The 23,541-nt window shown below is 35.8% G+C and overlaps 2 protein-coding genes across 6 annotated transcripts in view; both read right to left on the bottom strand.

Moving 5' to 3' along the window:
• The window catches only part of actn1 (actinin, alpha 1), a 41,936-nt gene extending 37,524 nt beyond the window's left edge, over window positions 1–4,412 (bottom strand). For all 5 annotated transcript variants that reach the window (XM_073833761.1, XM_073833757.1, XM_073833759.1 and 2 more), the window contains exon 1: window positions 4,034–4,412. In XM_073833761.1, coding sequence (XP_073689862.1) covers window positions 4,034–4,168 — 135 coding nt within the window. In that variant the 5' untranslated portion in view covers window positions 4,169–4,412. The remainder of the gene's footprint in view (window positions 1–4,033) is intronic.
• Window positions 4,413–17,420: 13,008 nt separating this feature from the next.
• The window catches only part of dcaf5 (ddb1 and cul4 associated factor 5), an 18,401-nt gene continuing 12,280 nt past the window's right edge, over window positions 17,421–23,541 (bottom strand). The window contains exons 7-8 of the mRNA XM_073833765.1: window positions 23,377–23,504; window positions 17,421–19,159 (exon numbers count right to left, since the gene is read on the bottom strand). Of these exons, the coding sequence (XP_073689866.1) occupies window positions 17,855–19,159; window positions 23,377–23,504 (1,433 nt within the window). The 3' untranslated portion in view covers window positions 17,421–17,854. The remainder of the gene's footprint in view (window positions 19,160–23,376; window positions 23,505–23,541) is intronic.

Below are 23,541 nucleotides of genomic sequence, written 5' to 3'. Positions count from 1 at the left end.
TGGCAAAGACTTTGGGTTTGGAAAGAAAGAGAAGGCGGCGCTTCAGCGTTTTCCACGCGTTTTTAGGCGCGACATGTGAACGGCCCCTAAAACAGATTCACCGCGACCACTGAAGTGAGATATAAGATTGTTAAAACTTAACGGCTTTTCACCTCCTCTCGGAATCCTTGCTAAACATGTGTTGCAAATAGCAGTAGCATCGTCCTCCTCTGTCACCGTGAAAAACTTCCAGACCTGCGAAGGCGATGATGACGACACAGATGATGACGTCTTACACGCGACAAAGGCTGAGAGTCACTGCAGTTTACAGCTGCAGTCACTTGCACTCGGAAAGCAGATGAATCTCAGATAAACCAGACTGATTGATTGATTTACCAGCAAGAGTACTTTATCGGATCGGGTTTCATTTATTTATCGGAGCAATAAAAATGACGTCATTTTTACCCAAATCGGTCGATAATTTATCTGTCCGATAAATATCGTGCATCCCTACTTGAGACTATTCATATGTTCGAATGGTAGTGGCAAATATCAGCAGGAAAACTTTTGTTGAACATTGTTGCAAATTTGAATGCAGTATCATATTTTCAAATGCAAATGAGCTTTGCTGAAAACTCTATAGTTGCAGAGTTTAATTTATTTCTGTGGCACAAGCAGCACCAATAAAAATGCAATCTGTTTGTTTGCATGAGACAACACTGACAAAAAACGAATCCCGTTTTCCATGGGGGAGAAAAAGAGTGTGGGAGCAACAAATGTTTCACTCATATTTCAAAGAGTTTTTAGACTTCTGTGCAAAAAAATCACATCCAAGAGATTTTTATAAACACCCCACCCCCCTCCCCCAACTAATGGTCTACCGGAATACGTTAACGGAGCTGGCACGGGCCTAGAGCTGGCAACCTGAGAACCGGTTCTTAATCAGGACCATTAAACACACTGGAACCGAGCGGTTTTCATGAAGTTTGATTCTGTTAACGGTACATTCCGCTGTTGATGAGCGCTAAACACTGTGCTGAAATACTCTTGACAGGGCACCTAAATTAATCCGAATCACTTTCAAATTGTTAATTGTTCATTTTTCGCACCAATAAAATGCAATCTGTTTGCTTGCATGAAACAACACTGACTAAAACCAATGTCGTATCTTTTGGCATTGTCTATTTAGATGGTTAAACGGCAAAGGGTTAAATCCTGTTTTCTGCAATTCTGTCTGTCTGTCTGCACTAGTTATGCAGAATTTTTCTACAAATGAGTGAGAACAGAAGCTTAGCACATACACAATAGTTCAAAAGTCTGGAGTTAACCGTTTTTGATAGAAATCTCTTATGCTCATCAAGTCTGCATTTATTTGATAATAATACAAAATAAAACATTAATATTGTGAAATATTACAATTTGCAGCATTTTTAGGACTCTTTTAAACAATGTCTTTACTGTCACATCAATTTAATGTCCTTGCTGAATAAAATGATTAGTTAAAAAAAACTGAGTATAAACGAAAACAGAACACTTACTGAAACCTAACAGAATTTGGTCTTGTTGCACTATAAATTGAACTGTGGTAACTACAGACCCCATAAGCATTTTCTGATTGGCTGAGAAGACATCAAGAAGGGACACGTGTACAAAACAATGAAAATCTGACCTCACAGATGGAGACAGGCTACAAAGAGAGAGAGGGTTCATAAGGTCTCACTGCTGTTTTAAGCTGAATCACCTCACACCTGTCCGGCCTGAGGGGCATTTTTTTTCTCAAATTGCAGACAAACTCTCACAAACCCACACAGATGTTACTAGACAGGAAAATGTGTTTCTGATTCTATTGGTCCAGTCTGAACTTGCTGAAATACTTTCACGGATAAACATAAACTCCAGCCAATCAGATGGTTTCCCACACACATTCACTTTCTCAACTCAAATTCACTCCAGATTTGACTTTGAGTCCATATGTCTTTTTTACGAGATATGCACTCTATACCTGCAGTGTGTGTGCATGTGTGTGTTTGCAGAACAGACTTCACTTCTCTACTGACCTTTCAGTCCTGTCAGAATGCAGAACAATAACCAATTTGTCTCACACACACACACATGCATCATTAAAGTCACAGAGGGTGTTTAATAGCCAGTATGGAGCAAACATAGCACACAGTGTGTGTGTGTTAGCTGTTAATGAACAGTGTCGGAAATGATGCTCTATCACAGTGCAGTGCCTACATCCCGAGACGGGAAAAAAACACCTCGGGGCCTCTCATTTCCATCTGACCCAACACACCCACATACATACAGCATGACATACATAAGGATTAATGTGTCATGAAGTTCAACATATGATGATCCTACACTGGGCTGTTTAGTTGGTTAGTTAGTTTACTGATGCTTAGTTTTCTCTTAACACTCAGTTAAGAATAACTGAACATGTCTGGTCTGGAGGAAACCTCCTGACACATGGTTTTGTCATGGGTTTATGGTCGTAGGAGCTCAAGTGCCCGCATACCTGAGCATGAGTCTTTCCCGCCGGTAGCTGGTGACATCATTCAGGAGTCTACAAGCTTTCGAGGAAGGAAAAAAAGGAAACGCGGGAAAGTTTTCCAGCAGCCGTGTACGGGGTCTGTTATTACCATTTTTGGGCAGACTCGCTCCCTGACAAGCCCAGCCCAAACCGCAGCGGATTCCAGCACTCGTTCTCTTTTTTCCTCCCCGTTTTCCAAGGGGGAGGAAAAGAGTGTGGGAGCAACAAATGTTTCACTCATATTTCAAATAGTTTTTAGACTTCTGTGCAAAAAAATATCACATCCGAAAGATTTTTATAAACACCCCCCGGCCCCCTCCCCCAACTAATGGTCTACCGGAATGCGTTAACGGAGATGGCACGGGCCTAGAGTTGGCAACCGAGAACCGGTTCCTAATCAGGACCGTTAAACACACCGAAACCGAGCGATTTTCATGACGTTTGATTCTCTTAACGGTACATTCCGCTGTTGATGAGCGCTAAATGATGCGCTGAAATACTCTGACAGTGTTTTTTAGCAACTACCGTTCACCGCAACACCGCTACTGAATCAATCTGTCCGATTCCCAAACGAACGACTCTTTTGAATCGATTCCTTCAGTGAATCTAAACCATGGTTCTCAGACAAACAACTCCTATGAACAAATCGAACAAATTCTGAATCAGTATGAGAGGTGCCTGAATGAAACCGCAAATTGTTAATTTCGTTATGACGCCTACGAAATGAAATAAAGTCCATAAGTTATTCATATGTGTATTTAAAATAAATAGTATACATTCCGCCGTATTTAAAAAGCGCAAACGTAACAAAATTACAATTGTTTGCTACTATCTAGCAAACAATTGTACAATCTGTTCTGTTGTAATCAGATATTACCTCATCATTTGGCAACAGAGTATGGTAAATGCAATACTAATTGCATTTCTTTTTTTAGAAGACACTTCCTCAAACTACTAAAGAATCGTTAGGGAATCGATAAGAGGAATCGGAACCAGAATTATTCTCATGTCTCAGACAGGGTCTGGGTAAATCAAGTGAGCAGCGGATCATTATGAGCCGCATCCACCGAGCATAGGCTGCTGTCGCTGACATCTGTTGCGCGCCGTGAGGAGAATAGGTGGGCGCACGGTGTCCGGTGATCAGGGTCCCGGATCGTTTGACTGGGGGCGGGCCGTCATAACGCTCAAATGAATGGACAGACAGAAGGTGAATAGGAACATGCGCAATCCCGCAACAGATGTTCTTATAAGTTTCTTATAATGAAGACTGATGCTTTAGGAATATGTGACGTTAATAAGCTTTAGATTTTATGTCATTGCATCCTATAAGGCAAATAAATATTATTCACACAGTATAAAACAAATTCATGCGTCGCAGTGCAAAGCCTGTTTAACGTTAAATGACTCGGGCCACTTAAATATCCACCTTCTGATATGCTTTTTTCCCTGCTGGTTTGCAAGTTACCTTTGCACCTTAAACCGGTGGTGTGAAGAGATTATAGCGCGTAACGTTAACGTTACCTTTCGCTGTTGTTTCTCCCAGGCGGGGTCAAGCAGCAGATCCCGGTCCCAGTCATCTTCCTGCTGCATATAGTCGTTCTCTCCTCCATCATACTGATGATGATGTTGTTGTTGTTGATGGTGGTGGTGATCCATTCTGAACTGCCGTTCCCGTCTCTCTCCGGTCCTCCGGTCTCTCTCTCTCTCTTCTCTCTCTCCCACAGAGCGCTGCAGTAAACACTCCTGTGCGCACTTAAAACGATGGGCACGAAACTAACGTCGCTGCCTCGTTTCCCCTGCCCCGTTCACTCTCCCCAAACTCCGTGTCTCCTTGCCTTTCTCGTCCTGTCCGTTTTTTCACGGCCGCTATCCAGAGTGGCGAATAGGCAGAACCGCCAGCACGAGCATCGGCAGCAAAAACTTCACAGTAATGGAAAAAATAAAAAGAAGGACGACGCAGAGCGTCTGATTGGCTGCTACTCTGAGCCTCAAAGCCCGCCCACTAGACAAGACTCGGTGGTGATTGGCTAACGTCGCTGTCTGTTAATAGATTTGGTGTAGGTTGTCTGCATGGACGTAGGTATTAGAAAAGCTTTCAGGGATATTTGTGCCACTTGAAGTAATTACAGGATAAATTTGTGGTTGTAGTTTTTTTTTACATGATTTATAAATAGTTGTATTTTAATTCTTGCTATTATGAAATAATCCTTTAATGTTTCTCACTGCCCTCCAGGTGACCACACCCTAAGTTGTTTTATCTCATCGTGTCTCAGGTAACAGCGCTCATGTTGCTTTTTTTAGGGTGAAGGAAAGAGGTGGGGGATACCACATCCGAATTTCACATCAGTATTGTTTAATTACTAGTAGCCTTGTTAGAAAATCAGTTTTAAGCTGGTTTCTGTTACAGAACAAGGTAGTAGGTCCAAACAGCTCTGTAGAAAAAACAATAAAAACCATCACATGAATTCTAATGGTTTCTACAAATACCATTACACACATTATAAACCATACACTTTTAATCATTAAAACTATTCAAAATGGTTTCCTGTAGTGTTTTGGGATATATTCCATTAGGATTTAGTGGTTTTAACAAGCCACCAATAGAACGTGACCAATTAGCAGTAGTTCATTACAGTTTTTCATTAAAACCAACCCTTTTCCCATTATAACCAGTAAAACCATTACAAATTCTGTGATTATTTCTATTGTTTTTTTCAGCAGGGTGGTCTGGCAGACCATCGTGGAGTAGCAAGAGATTATTTACCAATTTGTGGTGATCAAGATGGTTTTTGAAACACGGTAGCTTGATCAGCAGATAAGGACCAGCTTGAACCAACTATAAATCATATTCCAAAAACACAGCTACCATCTCAAGATGGATTTTGCCAACATAGTAATGCACCTTTGACTTTCACACCATTATAAATTATGGGAATAGCTAAAAGACTGAAAGTGCTTCAGATCAAGGCCATATGTGGTCAGACCTTTTCCATAAAGAAGTCTGCTAGGACTGGCATGGGATATCCCTCATATTTATCACATCTAACCGGGGGATATAAGGCTGTGAAGTTTAAGATTATGAGATTTCCTCTCTTGAATCCTTGTGGTTATTTCTGGAGCAGGATTGAAATGATTATTTCTGTTTATTCGGGGCATGTGTGAACAGCCATTGCGTGCTCTGACGCAAACAGATGTTCGCCTTGTGAGTATTTGATGCTCTGGGTCAGCAGTTCATTCCTGTGATGTAGAGCCCTGATCATTTTACTGTATTGGCTTTTTTCCCTTTGTAAATCTACAGTACACTTTTACTGAGGTCATTACTTACTCAAGTCTACATCTTGAACTATCTGTTTACCTCTTTTTTTGCATTTTATTTTTGCATAAAATTTTACATTTACACTACCATTCAAAAGTTTTTGAACAGTAAGATGTTTTTAAAGAAATCTCTTCTGCTCTGCTTGCATTTATTTGATTCAAAGTACAGCAAACAGTACAATTGTGAAATATTTTTACAGTTTAAAATAACTGTTTTCTATTTGAATATATTTTAAAATGTAATTTATTCCTGTGATTCCTGAGCTGAATTTTCAGCGTCATTACTCTAGTCTTCAGTGTCACGTGATCCTTCAGAAATCATTCTAATATGCTGATTTGCTGTTCAAGCAACATTTATTAAAACAGTTTGATTAAGATTCTTTGATGAATAGAAAGATCAGCATTTATCTGAAATAAAAAGCTTTTGTAACATTATACACTATACCATTCAAATGATTGGAGTCAGTATAATGTTTTGGGGGAAAAAATGTAGAAATTAATACTTTTATTTAGCAAGGATGCTTAAAATTTAATCAAACATGTTGATAAAGACATTCATAATGTTGCAAAAGATTTCTATTTCAGATAAATGCTGTTCTTCTAAACTTTCTCTTTATCAAAGAAACCTGATAAAAATTCTACTCAGCTGTTTTCAACAGAATAATAATAAATGTTTTTTGAGCGGCAAATCAGAATATTAGAATGATTTCTGAAGGATCATGTGGCTGGAGTAATGATGCTAAAAATCCAGCATTGAAATCCCATTTTAAAAATATATATATATAAAAAAATTATTTATTAAATATTTCAGAATTTTAGTGTTTTTGCTGTACTTTGGATCAAATAAATGCAGGCATGGTGGGCAGATGAGACTTCTTTAAAAAAAAAACATTAAAAATCAAAAACTTTTGACTGGTAGTGTATATCTCCTAAACTGCATCTAAATATTGTTCTTCATTTTTGTTATTTAATTGTATAATGTATTATGTTTGTTATATGTTCAACCATCTTTCTGTCTACTAATGCAAAAATGTGTTATCAAGCTACCAAGCATGAAGTTTGAACGGTTTATTCTTTGTATTTTTATTTTCTAATGTACTTTAAACATGTATTGTACCTTATACAATAACATATGTTTGTATTATACTGCAATAAAGCACTCTGATCCTCTCACTTTTGTCAGAGCTGTCAAACTTAACATCCCCAGTGCATGGCATCAGTTCAAAGTCCACCTTCTGCCTCCATCCTCCCAGCATTCCAAAGAAGTCCGTTGTTTGGGACTGAATGCCTCTGCCATGTAGGGTAAAGCCCCCTCCTGGTGAACAGAAGTCCCCCTCTGCAGAGGCTGAACCACGACAGAGGTTGTCCCTCTCTGGCACACACACCTTAATCATCTATATAGCGCTTTAACATAGACTTATATTGTTTTTAAATAAAGAGAGTTCAAACGATTACAAACTAATCTTAACCCAAAGGGAAAACTGTTTTAATAATATTAAAAATCTATCTATCTAGCTAGCTAGCTATCTTTAGTCTGTCTCTGTCTGTCAGTCTATCTGTTTTTTGTCTACATTTGAGTATCTAAGGACCTAAAAGAAAGTTTTATATGATTTAGCAAAATTCTAGAAACATTTCTTCAGCAATGTCATCCCTAAAAGTATGACTAGGTCAGAAGCACACTCTCGCTCTATGCTCACTGTAGTCTGGTTCGCTGGAACTGGAGCGCTCTTCCATATATGGACAAACTTCCAAGCGGCGAATGTTTGGGAAAGTGACGTCACAGCTTAAGCGCACAGACAGTGAGATCTTATTCTTCTGCTTCTTAATCAAAGCAGCAAAACTCTCGCCAACTTAAATAGAATCCTTGTTCAACTTTTGACAAACTTATTTATCTCTTCGCTTCTATTATATTTCGCTCACACGTTAAGTTTTTTTCCTCCCCCCGTTCGTCATATGAATAAACAGAAATTCACTCAGGAAACGACCGGAAAGTTATTCAGCACATCTGTATTGGATCTCAAACGTTTTCAGACGATTTAAAACAGCGCCAGTGTAGCTACTTAGTCAGTTTGCGGTATTCATATCACCAAACTTGGGAACTTTTGACCTAGGAGTATGTAAACAGGAAACACTTTCTCCTGAAGCAATTTAAGTGAGCAGATCATTGTGGAAAAACAATCTGATTTCTGTTTCGTTTGGAGTTATAACCGAGAAGGTTTTCACAATAATAGCCTTCAATATTAAAATATCTAAAATGAATCTCATATAGGCCTATATAGAGAGTTTGCACTTATGTCACGGTTTGGTCAGTTACACTTGAAGTCAAAAGTTTATGTACACCTTGCAGAAGCTGCAAAATGATAGTTATTTTACCAAAATAAGAGGGATCATACAAAATGCATGTTACTTTTTATTTAGTACTGACCTGAATAGTTTAATTTATGAAAATGAGTTTAAAAGTTTACATATGCTTGGTTCTTAATACTGTGTTGTTACCTAAATGATGTGTTTTTTATTGTTTAGTGATAGTTGTTAATGAGTCCCTTGTTTGTCCTGCCTGCTGTTCTTCAGAAAAATCCTTTGGGTCCCACAAGTTCTTTGGTTTCTCAGCATTTTTGTGTATTTGAACCCTTTCCAACAATGACTGTATGATTTTTAGATCCATCTTTTCACACTGAGGACAACTGAGGGACTCATATGCAACTATTACAGAAGGTTCAAACATTCATTGATCCATCAGAAGGAAAAACAATGCATTAAGAACCAGGGGTGTAAACATTTGAACAGAATGTGCAGTTAAAATAAGTTAAATATATCCTTATCTTCAAATTTAAAAAGTCTTCACCCCCCAGCTCTTAAAGCATTGTTTCCTTCTAAAGCATCAGTGAGTGTTTGAACCTTCTTTAATAGTTGCATGAGTCTTTCAGTTGTCCTCAGTGTGAAAAGATGGATCTCAAAATCATACAGCCATTGTTGGAAAGGGTTCAAATACACAAAAATGCTGAAAAAACAAAGAATTCGTGGGACCTAAAGGATTTTTCCGAAGAACGGCTATCACAAAAAAAAGTGTATGTAAACTTTTGACGGGGGTTATTTTTATAAATTATATGGACTATATGTAAATGTCTTAAATGTGAAATATCTTATTCAGATCAGTACTAAATACAAAATAACATCCATTTTGTATGACCCCTCTTATTTTGGTAACGAAATTAACATTTTGTAGATTCTGCAAGGTTTTGACTTGAACTGTACCTGGATGCGCGGTCATATTGGAGATACTCAGATGTAAACAACAGCATTGATTGCACGGTTAATCTACTACTGAATATGTTGTTCCGCTAAAAAAATGTGTGGAAGCTGCTAAATCATATAGAGAAAGACCTAGTAAGCAGGAAAGGGCACAATATTTTGACAAACTAAAGTTAATAGGTGGTACAGATACATACGAGCAGTATTAATTAACATATTAGCCTAATATTTCACCTACCTTACCAGAAATGATAAGAACAAATACAAATATTGTCAAGATTCTTGCCCTGGAAATCCTGGTTCAGTTTGGCTAACCACAAATGCCTTTTGTTCATCAGACAGTTTATTTGCACTCTTCTCCTTGATTTGCTATAGCTTTTGGCTACTTTTAGTAATCCATACTAATTCGGTACAGTGGCATTGTTTACGTGCAGTGCGGCTATGGATGACGCGTCAAGAAAACACTCTATATGACAGGGTTCCCCAAATCTTACCCTGGAGGTCCAATGCGCTGCAGAGTTTAGCTCCAACCCTGATCACACTCACCTACCTGTTATTCTCTAATGATCCTGAAGACCTTGATTAGCATGCTCAGGTGTGTTTGATTAGGGTAAGAGCTAAACTCTGCAGGAAAATGGATCTCGAGGTCCAGATTTGGTGATCCCTGCTATATGAGAATGATTTCTGAAATATCATGTGACAATGAAGAATCTTTGCCATCACAGTAATAATGACATTTTACAATACATTCAGATAGAAAGCAATTATTTTAAATTGTAATAATAATTGTAGTAACTCACTAGAATTTCCACACAAAAATAAAGGTTTAAAAACATGCCACACATAAAGATAGTAATTGGTTCAAATGTCAAAGTATGCCTATTTAGCATTAAATGGCATTTTAAAAATGTAGTTTTATTGTAGTCCTTGGCACTCTTAAGATCATGAAGACTGGCTTTGGGATTAGTCAGATAAATGTTTACACTGGACCTTTTGCACTTGTTCCAAGTGCAACATTAGCTATTTATCTTTATCTCCGAAATTATTCAAATGATTCATATGTCATCTAAACATCTACATAACCGTTGACATTATCAACAAAGGCATCGACAATACCGCATATAGCCAGTGTAGACAAGCAGGAGCCACAGGTCACTGAATCATTTTACTATACCCAATCACACTTTTCACAAATAGAGAGAAAGGATGGCTGTTAAATGACCAAAACAAACTCTGTATAATTCAAAATTGAATGGAAATTGATGGTCCACACACACATTGCAAGATATTTCACAACAGAATGTCTAATTTACATGCATAGCTCCAACATGGATCACACAGACACTCCCTCAGTCTCTCACACGCAATTAGTAAGTCAAACTTTATACTTTCTACATCTCTATTTTCACGCAAGCACACAGCTTATTCTTATTATCTCCCGACGTGAAACATTAATGAAGCACAACAGGTAGATCACATTATGCAGGGTGATTCTGTTCATATGGATGATCTCTGGAGCATTCTGGCTATAATCTGGCACAAACTGGCACTAGCACCCCCTGCCCCCCTTGAGTGTGAAACTCAACAGTATCTAGAGCTGTTGTCACAATGTTCCTGATAAGATGCTGGCTGCTCGGATGAAGGCAAACCCTGTGAAATATTATCTGAGTTTAGTAGCCTGTTTGATTTGAAAGTATAAGAATAAGCAACCCCCTCACGATTACAAGGACTTTAAGAAGGCAGTACACATCATTCATTTCCTCTTGATAAGAGAGTGGGTTACAGCTGATTCAGACAGAACTGAGAAGATGAACAATGTCAGAGGATAGAGAGACTACAACACAGTCGGGTACTGACAGCTGAGCAGAAACATCATCGTCCTTCTGCTGCCTCAGCCCTCCCACACACAAAAGGATTTTCATTTTAGTATCTCTTTAGAATGACCTTAAATCAATAATAGAAATAATAATAATATTTGACAACTTTTTAACATCGTAAAGAAAGAAAAGAAAGAAAGTTTGTCTTTTTATTGCCAAAAATGTTTTATCCCAGCAATTCTTTTTTATTTAATATTTTTTATTGAATTTTATTTGATTATTTTATATTATTACTTTTTATTCAATTTCATTTAATTCATTCTTTATTTTATTTTATTGTCTATTTTATTTTGGTATTTTTATTTAATTTAATTTTATATTATTACATTACATTTCATTTAATTTTAAATGATTATATTTTATTTAATAATTTTATTTAATTTTATAATGTTATTTAATTAAATTTTATTTATTTTATTGCATATTATTATTTTTTTCATATTATTATTTTTAATTATAGATAAAATATTTAATTTTATATTATTTTATTTTATATTATATTTTATTTCATTATTTTATTTTATTTAATTTTATATTATTTTATATTATTGTTTCATTTAATTTAATTTTATATTATTTTATTTAATATTAATTAATTTCATTTTATTTTATATTATTCCTTTATTTTATATTATTTAATTTTACATTATTTTATTTTATTTCATATTATTTTATTTTGTTTCATTTTGATTTATTTTATTTTCATTTCGTTTTATTATTTTATTTTATTTCATTTTATATCATATTATTCATTTTATTTTATTTTATATTAATTTATTTCATTGCATATTATTTAACTTTATTTCATTTCATTTTATTTTATACTTTATTTTATTTATTCATTTTATTTCATTGTTTTATTTATTTTATCTTATTTTATTTTTATCTTATTTTATTTGATATTATTTTATCATTTAATTTTATATTAATTTATTTATTTCATTTTATTTTGTATTAATTTGTTTCTTTTATATTATTTTATTTATTTAATTTTACATTATTTTATTTGATTTTATATTATTTTATTTGTTTTATTTTATTTCATTCCATTTTATATTTTATTTCATTGTTTTATTTTATTTGATTTATTTTATCTTATTTTATTTTAATTTGATATTATTTAATTTGATATTATTTTTCATTTCATTTTATATTATTTTATTTATTTCATTTTATTTTATATTATTTGTTTTCTTTTATATTATTTTATTTATTTCATTTTACATTATTTCATTTTATTTTATATTATTTTATTTGTTTTATTTTGATTTATTTCATTTCATTTCATATTATTTTATTTTGTTTTATTTTATTTCATTTTATATTAATTAATTTCATTTTATTTTATTTCATTTTATCTTGTTTTATTTGACTTCATATTATTTTATTTTGATTTAATTTTATCTTATTTTACTTCAACTTCAAATGAAAGAGTTATTTAAAAAACATTATCTTTCGGAAAAAAATGATTCCTTTTACCTAGAGAAATAAAAATCGACAACACATTTAAGTAGCTGATAATAATGCACAATATCCTTAACACAAAAGACTACATTTTACAGGCAGAGGTACTAAACCTAGTAAAATACTAGATTTTAACAATAATATACATGAAAAAACAAAAAACAGAAGGCATTTGCCCCAACATTTTTACCCTCTGGCTGATTTGTGGTCCTGACCATGAGAAATATCTCAGGCAACAGCCTTGATTCCACAGGTGAGTAAAACAGACCCGTGTTATGTATTTAAAAGGAACAGAACGCAACTCTAGAGATTACTCACTATAAAGGAGGGGTCATGTGAGGACAAATCACTCTTTTACATGAGACATGAGCGGGTGTGACTTAGTAACCGTACTCATGAATGACATCAGCCAAATAACTGTCAATCAGCAATTCCAGTACAGCTTTTACCGTGGGGTGGAGTTTCCTTATCGTGTTCGACAACAGAAAGACGATTCCATTTATGGCTGCCCCGAACTGTTCATGGAGGCAAGAGTATGTCGGCCGGTGTGTGCGTGTGGCCAGTGCGGGGAGTGGAAAAGCTGTAGTTGATTTCCTAAAGGGAGACCTGTTCCTCATCCACAGGCTTTCATTAAACAAATGCTACAGTGATTCTGTGAATTCTCTGAATGGCGTCAGCTGAATCTGTTTAGCGTCAGCCGCAAGAACTATACTGCAGTTGTTTTGTGTCAAACTCAATAACTGCATTTTGATTCACAGGGCTCCAACAAAGGAGTCTGTAAGATTTTACTTAATTTGACACAAGTAGTTAATTTTTTATTGGACTGCAATATCATTAAACAGACAACACCTGTGCAGTACTGAGGTAGTGAGCAATTACCTTTGGGTAAATATTGCGTCCTTGAGTATAACCTCACTTTAATGTTGATGTTAAAGGGGTAGTTCAGCCAAAAAAATAATTAAAAAAAATTCTGCCATTAATTACTCACTCTCATGTTGTTCCAAACCCGTAAAACCTTCATTCGTCTTAGGAAACACAAATTAAGATACGATTAGATTCTGATGAGAATTAATTTTTGTGGTAATAAAGTGGACCTAAGCGAAAAATAGCTTTGAAATCATGGTTTTATTAAGCAAATCTGTTAAAATACATAATGTATGTAAACAACAGAGCTAATGTACGTAACGCATTATAATGCCTGCAGAGGGCGCCAACGGCCTGACCATTGTTTTTACACTTTACAATGCGATCTAATCCTTGTTTAATATTGACTAAACAGTACTTAAAGGTTGTATCAGCGATTTCTAGCCTAAAACATAAAGTGTCAATTTCAGCTCACCTTTCTTCTCGATCCGCTCGCTGCCTTCCCCATAAATTGTCTGTGAAAAAAACGCTTTTCTCTGGTCAGCCTAGGGTCCGAGATATGGCAAAAAAACAATTGATGCTGTCAACTATTCCACAGATAAACAAACAGTGTTCCAACCAATCAACGTCAGGGGTTTGGTGTTGTGGACTTTCCTACTGGTGCTGGGATGTGAGGGAGGCGGAGCGAAAGTCCACAACACCAAACCCCTGACGCTGATTGGTTGGAACACTGTTTGTTTATGTGTGGAAAGGTTGGTAGTGCCGATTGTTTTTTTGGCATATCTCGGACCCTAGGCTGACCAGAGAGAAGCGGTTTTTTCACAGACAATTTATGGGGCAGGCAGCGAGCGGATCGAGAAGAAAGGTGAGCTGAATTTGACACTTTATGTTTCAGGCTAGAAATCGCTGATACAACCTTTAAGTCAAATGTCCACTTAATCCTTAATATTTGTCCATTTCTACGACATACATGCTACAGCCACTGTACGTTTTTGCATATATTTACATCAAATCGTGTACTCAGAGCAAGGGTTAAACTCTTATTTTGAAACCGCGATGAACAGTTATCGAGAAAGGCATTGATGTATTCTCCTGTGTTGTCGTAGATATAAATAAATTATTTACCTTACAAATCTGATTAAATGGGGCACGTTGAGTTTCTAGATAAAAGTTATAATAAACCCAAACTCACAGCAATATGCAGAGATGGAGTTTGAGATGCTCCACACTTCTAAATGATAACAGTTCATATGGAGCCGCCATTCGGGTTTTTTCTGAGACTCGTGTACCAAGGGGTTGCCAGGTTTTCACAACAAAACCCGCCCAAACTAAACCAAAAGCAGCCCAATCGAGTTTTGAGGGGGTCCCCCATTCAAAATCGCGTTCTGGGGGTAAAATAAAAATGTTTCCCTGGTAAAATTAGCATTTCAGGGGATAAATATTATGTTATTGGGGTCGCTTCAACCCGCGGAAATGAAAAACAACCCGCGGCAACATTGGTAAAGTAGCCAAATTCTGCGGGAAAACCGCTGACTTGGCAACACTGGTTGCCATTTTTCTCAATAAATCCCGTCTAATTACTACTCAAAACTAGCCCAATCGTTATGGAAGGGATCCCCTAGGTTAATACCCTGCTGGAAAAAAAACCTAAACAAAATCAATTTGAATGGTTTATAATGAGCCTTGTATTGGTTTAAATGGAAACTGTAATGGACCCTGTGGGTTCTACTGGTAATTGGTTGCCTTCTATTGGTGATTTGGTAAATCCTATAGACCAGGGTTCCTCAAATCTTACCCTGGAGGTCCGATGCGCTGCAGAGTTTAGCTCCAACCCTGCTCAAACTCACCTACCTGTGATTCTCTAATGATCCTGGAGACCTTGATTAGCATTCTCAGGTGTGTTTGATTAGGGTTAGAGAGCTAAACTCTGCAGTGCATCGGACCGGTAAGATTTGAGGATCCCTGCTATAGACCTTTTTCCTGAGTAAACGATGAGCGCCGCCATTACGAATTCTAACGTCAGATTGAATGCTTTTCTGTTCCGGTTTCCATAGGAACCCATTCAAATAGCGTCCATCTGTTTTTAATGTAGCTAACGTCCACTGCTTCGTGTCATCTGTCATCATGGAGTCATGTGCTTTTTAAAAACATTTTAATAGGTTTAACATTAGTTTGACTAGAAACAATGCAGACCAGAAATGCAAAGCATTCTTTCAGTTAAGAGTCGGACTTACTTCCGTGTTCAGGAAAAACGTCTATAAATCCTAATGGAACATTTTCCAAAACACACAACAAAAAACAATTTTAAAACGGTTTTAATGGTTAAAAGTTGATGGTTTGTAACGTTTGTAATGGTATTTGTTGTGGAGGGTAAAAGCGGGGAGGGGGGTAAAATACATGTTTTGTGTGTGTGTGTGTGTGTGTGTGTGTGTGTGTGTGTGTGTGTGTGTGTGTGTTTAGGTCCCTGGTAAACTTCGCATTCCAGGGGCTAAATATTACATTATTTGGGTCCTTCAACCTGCAGACATGAAAAACAACCCATAGCAACAGTGTTAAAATATCCCAATTCCACAGGAAATTTGGCAATGCTGGCACTTACGTAACCTGTATCACATATGTGACCCTGGACCACAAAACCAGTCTTAAGTCGCTGGGGTATATTTGTAGCAATAGCCAAAAATACATTGTATGGGTCAAAATTATTGATTTTTCTTTTATGTCAAAAATCATTAGGAAATTAAGTAAAGATCATGTTACATAAAGATTTTTTGTAAAATTCCTACTGTAAACCTGTCAAAATGTAATTTTTGATTAGTAATATGCATTGTTAATAACTTAATTTGGACAACTTTAAAGGTGATTTTCTCAGTATTTAGATTTTTTTGCACCCTTAGATTCCAGATTTTCAAATAGATGTATCTCAGTCAAATATTGTCCTATCCTAACAAACTATACATCAATAGAAAGCTTATTTATTGAGCTTTCATATGATGTATATATCTCAGTTTTGTAAAATTTAACCTTATGACTGGTTTTGTGGTCCAGGGTCACATATATGCATTTAATCGAATCACAGCGTCTGTGAATTCACAATAGCATTATGCTTTATTATGATTTTTAAAAAGGATTTAATATATCATGCAGCTTTGGAAAAGGTCTAAATATGCATCTCATGGATTCGATATTTGGCCGGTTACTCGACACAGGCAAAATGCAATCGATTTTTCAATCGAGTACTCAAATTGAATCGTGACAGCCCTATTATGAAGCTATGAGAATACTTTTTGTGCTCAAAGAAAACAAAAATAACAATTTTATTCAATGCCAGTCTTCAAAGCGCGTTCATGAGAGTACCACATAGTTAGGGGTTCAAGCGCATACTGCTGAAACCCTATTGTAATTGTTAGATTGGCCAAGGATCAGCAATCTCCACATAAAACTGTTCGGGCAGACCAAACCGTTAATCGTAGAGACTTGGAGGGATGATAGTACTCGCACAGTCTACAACGCCACCAAGGCTCGTCCCAATCGTCCTGAAAAGTATGAAATCACTCATAACTCCTAAACTGTTAATAACAGACTCAAGTGACTTATGTCTTTGGAATCCTTGGCTCACCCGGACAAAACACGACTTAGATTTTATCGCCACCACTGTAACATTTTCAGGTAAGAAAAGGACATGAGGCCAAGTATGGTGACCCATACTAAGACACAGTGCTCTGCATTTAACCCATCTAAGTTGACTCACAGTAGTGAGCACACACACACAACTTTCAACTCACCGTCATTTTTGGGTGAACTATCCCTTTAATTTAATTTACACCTGACTTAGTAAAATTTGCGAGGGACTATCAATCAAGCGACTGTAGAGGAAGAGTTTTAAAACAAGCCCTGCGCTGACCTACAACATTATCGTATATGCTCTCATTAATCTTTCACTTGGCCCTTCAAGCCGCTCCATTAGACAGATGGAGAGCAGATACTGATGCATCACCATGGTGACGATTCTCACATCGGAATATCCTAGAACACTCACCCAGGCTACTTCCTGTTTGATGATGATTAGAATGGTGGACGACTAGGACTAGGAAGAAGAGACATAACAAGAGGGTTTCTATGGGAACACTGGAACAGAACTTTAATGCACAACTCAAACAGCTGCTGCTCAATGAGGTTATCATGGAAACACTGTTTTTAACCCCCCCATTCCCACCTCCCACCCCAGTTCCACAGTTACAGACTCACAACATCCCATCCTTGTAAGAAATGCTCTCAAATCCCTTTTCTTCTCACAGCCCAAAAACGAACCAGAACCCTCAACATAAAGGTTACAGGTTCAATCAAACTAAAATATTATCAAACCAAAAGCACTGCAGTTATTTTTTTCTTCCAATAACATATATCACTAATATCGTTTTTTTTAGTGTCATCACTGTGGTGTGACCCCAGAATGCATGACATCAGGTAAAGAGAAAAAGGGAAGTTGGTTCAAAAATGCGAAACCAAAAGCGTCCAAAGATAAACAACTCAAAAAAAGTTTGACTCTGAGTCGGTGAATTGTGCTGTCAAATCACCACGTTTTCACCCTCTTCTCCGATGGAGAATCCTCCTCGTCTCCTGAGTCTGAACAAGTCCGTTTCCCACTAGAGATCTCCCTTCCAGAGGGTTCCCCCTGGGTCCTGGAGTCACCAGAGTTCTTATTAAGTTCTGTGTCTGCCCCAGAGCATTCTGGGTGAATAGAGTCTGCATGGTTCTCGTCTGTATGTGGACGTCCGTTAACTCCAGCACGATTGCCGAGTGTGGCATTTGCTTCCTCCACGGCACTTAACTCTTCCCCACTAGTTCTCCCTCGCTCTGGTTCCTCCCCAGACTCTGCGAGAAAGCCCGCTCGAGATTTTGCCCTCTCCACAGTAGCGTCACCACCTGAAAAAGAGGAAGTGAAGCGGCGCCTACATCTGGACTGTGTTTGTCTGTCAGATAAGCACGCTGGACTCGAGCCGTGCCCGCTTGGTTTTTCTTTTCCACGATTCCTAAAAGGCCGACCTTCGTCACCGGAGGACGAAGAAGGAGATGACGGATCATGGATGGAAATGCTGGGATAGTTGGAGGAATCTGTTGCACCGTGAAGGGTTTGGGCGGAGTCTCTTCCTGAAAGGCCAATGTGGCGTCTCCATCTGGCTGCATTGCGCTGTCGCATCCTGCTCCTACGCAGCTCCTCATCGACTCCGTCGGTGCTGGAGGAGGAGCTAGAAGACGAGCTAGGGGAGGAGCTAGAACTAGAAGCCACGCCTGCTGAGGAGGCGTGGCTAGAAAGGCTGGAGTTCTCACGTGGACTCGGAGATCTGGGACGGGGCATCGGGTCCAACCAGAACCCGCTTGAATCCGAGTCCTCGTTTACAAGGTCTAGCAGAAACGCAGACGGACGTGGCCTCGTCCTGCTCCTCTGTGATCCGCTCCGGTCCTGATCCGTTCGCTCGCTCCCGGACACGTCTGGCCCGGCCAATGAGGATGAAGAGGAGTGGTCGGAGTCGCTGTGATGAGCGGCGGAGACGTTGGCAGGAGATCGTGGGGTGGATCGTGTGGTGCGTGTTGAGCGTCGAGCTCTCGCGTGCAGTTGCAAAATGGCGCCCTCACTTAAATCGCTGTCTGAGTCTGAGCTCCAGCCCTCGATCTCACGGCGAACCAACGAGTCGAAGAAAGCCATCATCCGGGGGTCCTCCTGCACCGACTGGCTGACGTAATCATGTGACAGGCCACTTCCGCTGTTCAGGACCAGGCTTATGTATTCCTCATGAGTGTAGAGTGAGCGAGACTTGTCCTCCACCAGGCCTTCCAGATCACCTATACTATCCGGCTGCTGATAAGGACTCCATACCTACAGAGACAGAGAGAAAGGAGTGAATTATGACCATTTTAAATGGTACAGGTATTTATTTTGGCCATTTTACAAATTTACAAGGGAGCTTCTTTTATTAAAAAAAAAAAAAAAAAGGCGACAATATATACACTACTAGTCAAAGGTTTTTGCACAGTAAGATTTTTAATGTTTAATGTTTAATGTTTAAGTCTCTTCTGCTCACCAAGCATGCATTTATTTGATTTAAGGTACAGCAAAATGGTTTACTTTTGAAATATTTTCACTGTTTAAAATAACTGTTTCTTTTTGAATATATTTTAGAATGTAATTTATTCATGTGATCAAAGCTAAATTTTCTGCATCATTACTCCAGTCTTCAGTGTCACATGAATATTTAAAACTGTTGAGATTATTTTTAGGAGTTTTGATTAATAGAAAGATCCAAAGATCAGCATTTATTTCAGATTTCAGATAAATGCTGTTCTTCTGAACCTTCTATTCATCAAAGAAAAAATTCTACTTAGCTCTTTTCAACATAATAATAATACTTTCAAATCAGAATATTAGAATGGTTTCTGAACGATTATGTGACTAGAGTAATGTTGCTAAAAATTTAGCTTTGAAATCACATGAATAAATTACATTTTAAAATATATTTAAACAGAAAATGGTTATTTTAAATAGTAAAAATATTTCAAAATTTATTTTGGATTAAATAAACGCAGGAATAGAGACTTCTTCAAAAACAGAAAATTTTACTGTTGTATATATTATATTATTATAAATATTATATATATTTGGTTTTGATACATTTCAAAACAAGCTTTTAAACTGTGATTGTACCAAATACAATTATTTTAGTTTACTTTGTATTAAGCTGACAGTGTATCTTTTTCTAACCAATATTAATGCTAGATGTAAAAATTTAGGGTAAGTAAAAAATATTCAGCAAGGAAGCATTAAATTAATCAAAACTTACAGTAAAGACATTTAAAATTTCACAAAAGATTTCTATTAATTATTCATCAAGAATCCTGAATTTAAACTGAAGTTTCTTGAGCATTAAATTAGCATATTAGAATGATTTCTGGGGGCTCATGTGATACTGAATACTGGAGTAAAGATGCTGAAAATTCAGCTTTGCCATCACAGGAATAAATTACATTTAAAATAAAGCTAAAATTTGAAAGAAAGAAAAAATCACAATATTACTGTTTATGTCAAATGAATGTAGCCTTGGGTCAGCATAAGAGAATCTTTCCAAAACATTACAAATATTTATAGACTCCAAATGGAGCTGTCAGTGTGAAAGCACAACCAGCTTTTGCGGTTACACTACAGTTTTTCTTACTCACTGCTCATACGTGTGTGAAACAGGCCTAACGCCCTTGATATGAATTTAATGTATAAATCACTGTAGCCTCTTATATGTCAGTACAAACATAGCAGATGTGTTTTTTGTTTGTTACCAAAAAAAAAATGCCATGCTGGTCTCTGACAAACTCGAGTTTAGTGAGTGAGAACAGGCCCAGTGTTCTAGCATTACTCAACATCTACTGCTTGCCAAACAAGATTTCACAAGAACCACCAGCAAAAGATACAGTCTCACTCAGTCTCTCAATGGCCCATGACAACACTGAAGAAACTAATGCACACAGAACATGACAGCTGGATAACATAGCATCGAAAAATGGAGACCTTGTGGTTATGATGACATTGCAAACCAACAAGTAACCGCTGATGACATTATGCTTTTTTTTTGGAAGCTGCATTTGTGCAGCTGTAACTTTCTGCTTTATAATGATATAGGTGAATAACCCAGGAAAGGACAGTGAGACAGGTGAAGTGCAAGACGGATAAAATCATACATAGATTCTGTGCCTTTAGGGTTTTAGGTGCGGCAGAACCAGCGACAGCAGAAATTCATTTAAGACTAAATGTAGGACAGACACAAGTTCAGACACGATGATCTTTCCAGCACATGCAGAATCTTTTATACTGTGTGTGTGTGTGGCAGGTCTGCTTGTGTCAGGCAGAAATAGTTTACCCAGTAATCACATATTGTTCATTTATTCACCCTCATGTTCCAAACCCGTATTACGTTTTTCCATATAACAGAAAAAGAAAACACAAGCTAGAATGTTTACGCTGCTCTCTTCCACAAAATTAAAATTAATATTGACAGCTGTTGAGCACCAAATACGACAAAATACACCACTGTTAAAATGTCTTCTGAAGCCACATGCATATATGAGAGGACCAAAATGAAATTTAAGTCCCCTCCATAGTAGCTTTCAAACCTAAACCATTGAAACTTTTTTTTTAATGTTTTTGAAAGAAGTCTTATGCTCACCAAGGCTGCATTTATTTAATCAAAAATATAGTAAAAACAGTAACATTGTGAAATATTATTACAATTTAAAATAACTGCTTTCTATTTTATTAAATATTAAAATGTAATTTATACTTGTGAACATTTGAATTAATTTATTTATTCAGGATTATATTTAAAACAGAACGGTTTTGTAACAATATAAATGTAATTTGATCAAAAAATACAGTAAAACAGTAACACTGTGAAATATTATCACAACTTAAAATAGCTGTTTTCTGTTTTAATACATTTTAAAATGTCTTTTATACTTGTGAACATCTGAATTCATTTATTTATTCGGGACTTTATTTAAAAAAATAACTATTTAGTAACAATGTAATTTAATCGAAAATACAGTAAAAACAGTAACATTGTGAAATATTATAATTTAAAATAACTGTTTTCTATTTAAAAAAAAATCTTAATATCACTTAATTAAAATTACAGTAAAAACAGTAACATTGTGAAATATAATTTAAAATAACCGTTTTCTATTTTAATAAATCTTAATGTCATTTAATTAAAATTATAATAAAAACAGTAACATTGTGAAATATTACAATTTAAAATAACTGTTTTCTATTTGAAAAAATCTTAATATAATTTAATGAACTGTAAATACGGTAACATTATGAAATATCAATTTTAAATAAGTTTACTATTTTAATACATTTTAAAATGTAATTTATACTTGTAAACATCTGAATTAATTTATTTATTTGAAATAGAGCTATTTTGTAACAATATAAATGCCAATCAAAAATACAGTAAAACAGTAACATTGTGAAATATCACAATTTTAAATAACTTTTCTATTTTAATAAACTTTAAATGTCATTTATACTTGTTAACATCTGAATTAATTAAAAAATTATTTGAAATAGAACTGTTTTTTTAACAATATAAATATCATTTAATCAAAAATACAGTAAAAACAGTAACATTTTGAAATATTATCACAATTTAAAATAACTTTTCCATTTGAATACATTTGAAAATGTCATTTTTACTTGTAAACATCTGAATTCATTTATTTATTTGACAATTTATTTGAAACAGTAAAAACAGAAATATTATGAAATATTATCACAATTTAAAATAACTGTTTTCTATTTGAATACATTTGAATTCATTTATTCGAGAATTTATTTGAAATAGAATTATTCTGTAACAATATAAATGTCATTTAATTGAAAATACAGTAAAAACAGTAACATTGTGAAATATTATCACAATTTAAAAGGGCTGTTTTCTATTTGAATACATTTGAAAATGTCATTTATACTTATGAACATCTAAATTCATTTATTTATTTAAGAATTAATTTGAAATAGAACTATTTTGTAACAATATAAATGTCATTTAATCAAAAACAGTAAAAACAGTAACATTTTGAAATATCACAATTTAAAATAACTGTTTTCTATTTGAATACATTTGAAAATGTCATTTTAACTTGTAAACATCTGAATTCATTTATTTATTTATTTCACAGTTTATTTGAAATATTTTGTAAACTATTTTGTAACCATATAAATGACATTACTGTTACTTTTAATCAATTTGACGTGTCTTACTCTTTAAATTCTGTTAACTCGGTTCATTTCTTAGAAAAAAAGATAAACTGAAATATAATACACAATCCATTTGGATTACTTTTATAGTCATTTAAATCCAACCATCCACCCCTATTCACTTTTATATTATGGAAAAGATCAGCCTAAAAAAAATGTGTGATCCATGGAAGAAAAAAAAACTAGAACAACATAAGGATGACTAAATGATGACAGAATTTCTCCATCAGTTTGTTCTGATGCTAAACACTGTTTATTATAATGTCTGCATAAGAGTGACAACTAACCTTAATGACTTTCTCCACCCCGGACGAGCAGATCATGTACGTGTGAGGGTTGAAGCGGACCTGATTCACGATGGACCGATGACCTTTCAGAACCATAAAAGCCCCGTTCACCACTCGACCCGGACCTCCTGTCCAGACAGAGAGAGAATGAGTCCATAAATAATA

This window comes from Garra rufa, chromosome 2, assembly GCF_049309525.1.
Source record: "Garra rufa chromosome 2, GarRuf1.0, whole genome shotgun sequence".
Taxonomy (NCBI): domain Eukaryota; kingdom Metazoa; phylum Chordata; class Actinopteri; order Cypriniformes; family Cyprinidae; genus Garra; species Garra rufa.
Note: the sequence above shows the minus strand (reverse complement) of the source record. Positions and strands in the feature narration are given on the sequence as shown.